Genomic DNA, 5,748 nt, shown 5'->3' on the forward strand with positions numbered 1-5,748 from the left:
TAAGAATTTGAGTTGTCAGAACATTATCATGTAACATTATCATACATTAATTATCATGTAACCACCATAGACGTACTTAACATTCTAACTTCATATAGCTAGCTAATAGAGTACTGGGCTTTAAAAACCAAATGTTTATTTAGAAATAAATTCACAGTTAAACAATCTATCCATTTTAAAACAAACAGATTCGCAATTTTTTAAAGAGACTCAGAAATTTTATAGCACTTAAACTGAAAATTTGCCAATAGTGCATTGATTTTAGTAAAACTATGATTACAAAGACAAAACGTTTATTTTGAAAGAAGTTCACAATTTAATAGTCTACTCAAAAAATAAGTTAATTTTCAAATTTATTTTAGAATTTCAGAAATTTTCAAGCGCTTCACTGACAAATTCTGAAATTTTGCCAATATTTTCGTGATTCTAGTAAAAATATGGATAAAAAACAAAATTTTTTATACGAAAAAACTTCACATTTTAATAATATACTCAAAACAATATATCTAATTAGATTAATAACTCACAAATTTTAATGCAATAAAATTGACAAAAACAGACATTTTGCCAATACTTCGGCAAAAATTGATTTATCCTGATTCTATCTGATTTAGCCTGACAAGTATGAATCCTGTCTAAAATAATATGTGAAATTCTGCCTTAAAGTTAAAAAATTACAAGATTTCACATTTAAAAGCTACTTGAAAACTTCATAGTTTTCGTTTTTATTTAACAGTTCTAAAAATGAATAATAGTAAGCAGTTAATGTCGAACTTATTAGACATATAAGAAAGTATTTTACTACTTATCAAAACAAAACTAAATGGAGAAAATTTAATTTAATTCTCTTAATTAAAAACTTTATCAAACTTCAATGTAAAAATTCTTGAAAAACAAGCAATAAATCTGTATCAAGAAAAATAGTAATAAAGATTTTCAGGAATTTCTTTAAAAGTTATCAATTAAGTAACAAAATAAAAACAATTAAATTGCACATTGTAAACTTGAAAAAATAAAACACTGTACTTTTATAACAGTCAACATTCAGACATTTAAATTTCTTTTGGCATAAGACTGAACTTTTCTTTCAAAATCTGTGGACTTAATTTTTGTATTCAGCTCATAGAATGGATTCATAGAATGCTAAAACAATTATAGTATTTGTAAATCAAGTTTAAAATTAAACCCGTAAAGTTGATTTTAAAATAATAGTAATTGATAGAAGGTATTAGTTTTAAAAGTTATCAAAAGTATTTTGTTCGAGTTTGTTGAATATTGAATAAGTATAAAAGATAATGCAATAAGGTGTTAAATAGTAAAGACAAGAAAATTCAAGCCCGTCCGAAAATCAAAACGCTTTTCTTAATTTGTTAATCTTATATTTTGTTTTAAAATTTAAAAAGTGTAAAAATAACACAAATTGAGTATATAAGTATTAATCAAAATATCCTATGAAACTATTTTATATAGTTGATAATGTCTTATTTCAGCTACTTAAACTTTATAAGTAGTACATTTTTTAAACAATTTTTGAAACACAATTGCTTATAATATTCTTATTAATTCAAAAATTTAAATTTTACCTTAATTATAGCAGATCAGTTATTCAAAAAATAATCTACTTTTAACCGATTTTAAATTTTTACTAAATTGGTAGCCTACATTAGTATATAAATTTAAAACTTTATAAGAAATATCATATGCATACTATTATTAATTTTTTATAAAAATAATTTATACAAAATTAAACATTGAAACAAAATTAAGTTAAAAATTTTACAAGTTTATGTCCTCTTACAAACAGTTTAGTTTTGATAAATTTGTTGAGATAACTAAAATTATATTAAAGTTTTTATAGGTTTATACATTTAAAAAACCTAAAAACTTAAATTACATGAGTATAATAAGAAGTTAAAAAAAAATAACAGCATTGTTTTTTTTTCAATATCAATTTTTAATATTCCTAGAAAAAAAAACTGTTTTCTACTAAATTGTCACTAAATGTCAAAAACTTCTTAACTATCTTTCTTTAGAAAATTTAAAATAACTAAAATACTAAAAAATGAAATTAAAACAGACCTTAATATAAATTTCGTAGACATCATTGAAAAATGATTTGATACCATCTTCGTTTCTAACATTATGCAGGATAATGAATCTCATTTTGCTTGCTGTCACATAAGCAGACACATACCTTTAAATTTACAACAATATTGTACAACTAATGTAAAAATAAAAATATCATTGTTATGAACAGCAATTAGAATATTCATACATTCTTGAAACTATTTCATGTTACATAAATATAAATTTACACATATTCAAGGATGTTTAAAATAATCGTTTTCCTAAAATTTTATTTCTTATGTAAGTTTAGGTCATTTTGAAAACATTTTTTTCATTATTGTTTTCTTATACTTTTGGCTTTGTTAAATACACTTGGTACATGTTCAGTACTTTTAATTTATAAATCACAAATAATTTTTTCTAATATAACTTATATATTTACTTTAAGCATCAAAAAATTCTGAAATATGCTATTCCTACTATTTATAATGTGAAATTTAAAAAGATTTCTTAAGAATAAATTAGCAAAAGTAAAACATCTTAGTTTAATAATTTATATAACTTATTATTTTCATAACTTTTAGATTTCATTAATTGACAAAAACTAATTTATTAAAGACAAAAGTTTATGTTTGTTTTCAAAAATAAAAAATACACAATAAAAAAATCTTGGTAAACTAGCATCTAAAGATATCAAAACATATCATAAATTTTAGTAGTTCAAGTAAAATATTTTCCTTTTTATACTCTAACGAAAAATAAGAAGTATAAAAACATATTTAAAACTTTTCTAGAAAATCCACAGTAGATCATATAACAAAAATTTCAACAGATTTAAATTTAACTTAATAATTGCAGTTTTTAAAGCTTTCATCACCACAACTTCATTGCAAACAAAGTGCATCTTGTACTTTATATGCTTATTCAAAAATTTAAAAGGACAAATTGTTAAATACTTTTAACCTACCATTCATTGAATTTGTCAACAGTCTTTAGGTACATGTTGTTTGTGGTCCACATAGCTTCATCTACTAGATCAAGTGCAGCATGTGCTATAAACTGGTTTAAGTGCCGGTGATCTTCCTTCTGTGATAATTGTTTTTAAAATACATCAAATTATGTTCACAATTTTTTTTGGTTTTAATTGAAAAGATCTGATATTAAAAGACACCTATCCAAAACATTTAGTAAACTTTATACAGGGAAAAACAACTATCTAAAAACAAAACATAATGAATACAGAAGATATATCTTTTATCTATAATCATATAATACATAAATTTAATTCAATTCAAATTTAGTTCTGCCAAAAACAACAGAAAGAAAATATTAAATGTAGAAGATTAGTGTCTTACTATGAGTGATTTATTTAAAATAAAAGCAATAAAAAATGCTTTTGAATAAGCCAGAGTTGTGCACACAAAATGAATCCAACTAAAGAGTATATTTATTTAATTAAAACAGTACTTTGTTATATTTGAAGTATATTTATCTATATTTTTTTACAGGTTTGCTTTTTTTTTTGCTCATTAGATATACACAATTCGAAATTTTTTTATTTACATTGTATAAAAAAATTATTAACATTTTAACTTTGTTTTAAAGCATGTAATTTACAAAAATGAGTTAAGGGCATAGGGGGGTAAAACACTTTTTTCGAAACTTGATCTTATTTTATATAGTTTTTACTAAGCTACAAGATACTTTTTACAGATTTAAAAAGTTCAAAATAATTTTTGAGATATAGCCGGTCAAAGTCGGAGGCAACAAAAGGATCCTTATGGGAGGCGCAAACTAAATCGGCAAATAACTAGAAATCACTAAAAATCTATCTCCTCCTACGTTTTTTGAGATAACTACCTCAAACTTTCAGGAAATTTGAGGAAGTTATCTCAAAAAACATATGCCCTATGCCCTTAAAATGTACAGATTTGATTAAACCTATAAACTTTAACTTTTATGTTAACATTTTCTTATAACTGTAAATCAAAATTTGCAAACACACAATTTAAGACCATAGGAGATCAAACAATTTTTTTTTAAATATTTTACTTTAGCTTTTATTCTAAAGTTAAGAGTATATACTATGAGATACTTTTATAGAATAAAAAATCTTAATAAAATTTTTAAAACCAGTTTTGTAAAAAAAAACAGTTAACTATATAATGCTAAAAAAATCAAGGCAATTTTCTAGGAACTATGAAAAATATTGAAAATCTATTTCTTTTTTCAATTTTAAAGCAATTTACTTCACTTTTAGGAAATGTTCTTTAAACTATTATGAACAACTTATAGTGTTTTTTTTTTTTTTTTTTAAATTTTATGAATGAAGTTTGAAAAATATATATTCTATGTTTTTATTTTTGTAATTCTATATGAAATAAAAAAATAACTCTTAAGAACTCTTAAAAGTTTATTAAAGATTAGACGAAGAAAGTTTTAAAACAATTGGTAAAAAAACTGAAAGAAGAAATGTATTTTTGTGAAATAGTCTATTTTTGTTTTTAAGTTTGAGCCTCCTATTGAACCTGTTGAACTCTCTATAAATTATTGCAAAAGTTACTTAAAAAGGGTAAAAATCAACGGGTAGCTTAGCTTTATACGTAAATAAGATAAAAAAATTAAAAAGACATTTACCTCCTATGGCTTAAAATAGTCTTTTTGTGAGTAAAAACTAATTTTTTACTGACATTTATTTTATATTTTAGTTTGTAGCAATACAATAAAGTATAATTGTTTTAAGACTATTATACAAACTTGGTAACAAATGAAACACTGTTAATCTTCTAAAAAAATATATAATTTTAAACAACACATATAATTTAGTCTACTGAAGCTACAGTTTATAAGAAAACTTAAATATTATAAAATTTTCTAAAATAAAATAGAAATAAATAGAATATAATACAACTTAACCTATAAAATTTTATTTTGTAAAAATTCATTAGTTAGCAAGTTTAAACTGTTTTAAATTTAAGAGCACTTCTTTGTATTTTAAATTTTTTATTGTTAACTTAAAAAAAAATTGTTTTTTTATGAAGTGTAACTAACTTTAACGTCATTTCCTCTTTGAGATGTAAACTCTGCTTCAAATAATGGATTATCATAAATTCCAACTATCACAAAGTAATAATGAGACATTCTTTTTTATAATGTCTTGAAATTATTTCAACAAATTAAAAAATAGAACAAAAAAATGTTGATAAATTATTGTTATTTTGAGACTAGACTGTTATAACTTATACAATTAATGCTTTAGAAATAGTATTTTAAAAATTAATGAAATGTTAGTTATTATTTTTTGATTAAATAATTAAATGGAGATAAAGGAATTTATAAGAAATATATATCTCATCAGTTCATCCTTCCTGAGAACTTGAACTAAAAAGCAAATTAATAAAACAAATGGTTTTAATAGAACTTTAATAAAACTTAGTGCAATATTAAATTTCAAACTTTAATTTCTCTACCTTTGAACTTTAACCTTAATATTAGTTTATTTTATAAAAACCAAAAGTTTTATCATAATCAATCAAATATGTAATTAAAAATCAGTCAAGAACTAGGCAAAAAAGTGAATGCAGGAAAAAAAGTGTTTTTATGATTTTATCAATTTTACAAAGTTGCCACTATATTAGACTATAAACTTTACTGAGTTTTAAAAAATCATAATACTTTGGG

At 22.2% G+C, this 5,748-nt stretch overlaps 1 protein-coding gene across 1 annotated transcript; it reads right to left on the reverse strand.

Moving 5' to 3' along the window:
- Positions 1 to 387: 387 nt before the first annotated feature.
- Positions 388 to 5,231, reverse strand: LOC145841888 (trafficking protein particle complex subunit 2-like). The gene is made up of 4 exons (XM_082949184.1): positions 5,119 to 5,231; positions 3,035 to 3,153; positions 2,080 to 2,194; positions 388 to 1,143 (listed from the first exon to the last, which is right to left on the reverse strand). The coding sequence occupies exons 1-4, from the start codon at positions 5,206 to 5,208 to the stop codon at positions 1,045 to 1,047; spliced, it is 423 nt and encodes a 140-aa protein (XP_082805310.1). The 5' UTR covers positions 5,209 to 5,231; the 3' UTR covers positions 388 to 1,044.
- Between the last annotated feature and the right edge of the window lie 517 nt (positions 5,232 to 5,748).

This window comes from Thalia democratica, chromosome 8, assembly GCF_965202585.1.
Source record: "Thalia democratica chromosome 8, ktThaDemo2.hap1.1, whole genome shotgun sequence".
Classification (NCBI taxonomy): domain Eukaryota; kingdom Metazoa; phylum Chordata; class Thaliacea; order Salpida; family Salpidae; genus Thalia; species Thalia democratica.

Bases quoted from the DNA above. Each gene is read 5' to 3' on its own strand.
- LOC145841888 (XM_082949184.1), bottom strand. From the start codon at position 5,208: ATGTCTCATTATTACTTTGTGATAGTTGGAATTTATGATAATCCATTA. The intron at 2,195-3,034 runs GTAGGTTAAAAG...GTAAATTTAAAG, and splicing joins GTTGACAAATTCAATGAATG to GTATGTGTCTGCTTATGTGA. The intron at 1,144-2,079 runs GTCTGTTTTAAT...TAATTGTTTTAG, and splicing joins TCTACGAAATTTATATTAAG to CATTCTATGAATCCATTCTA.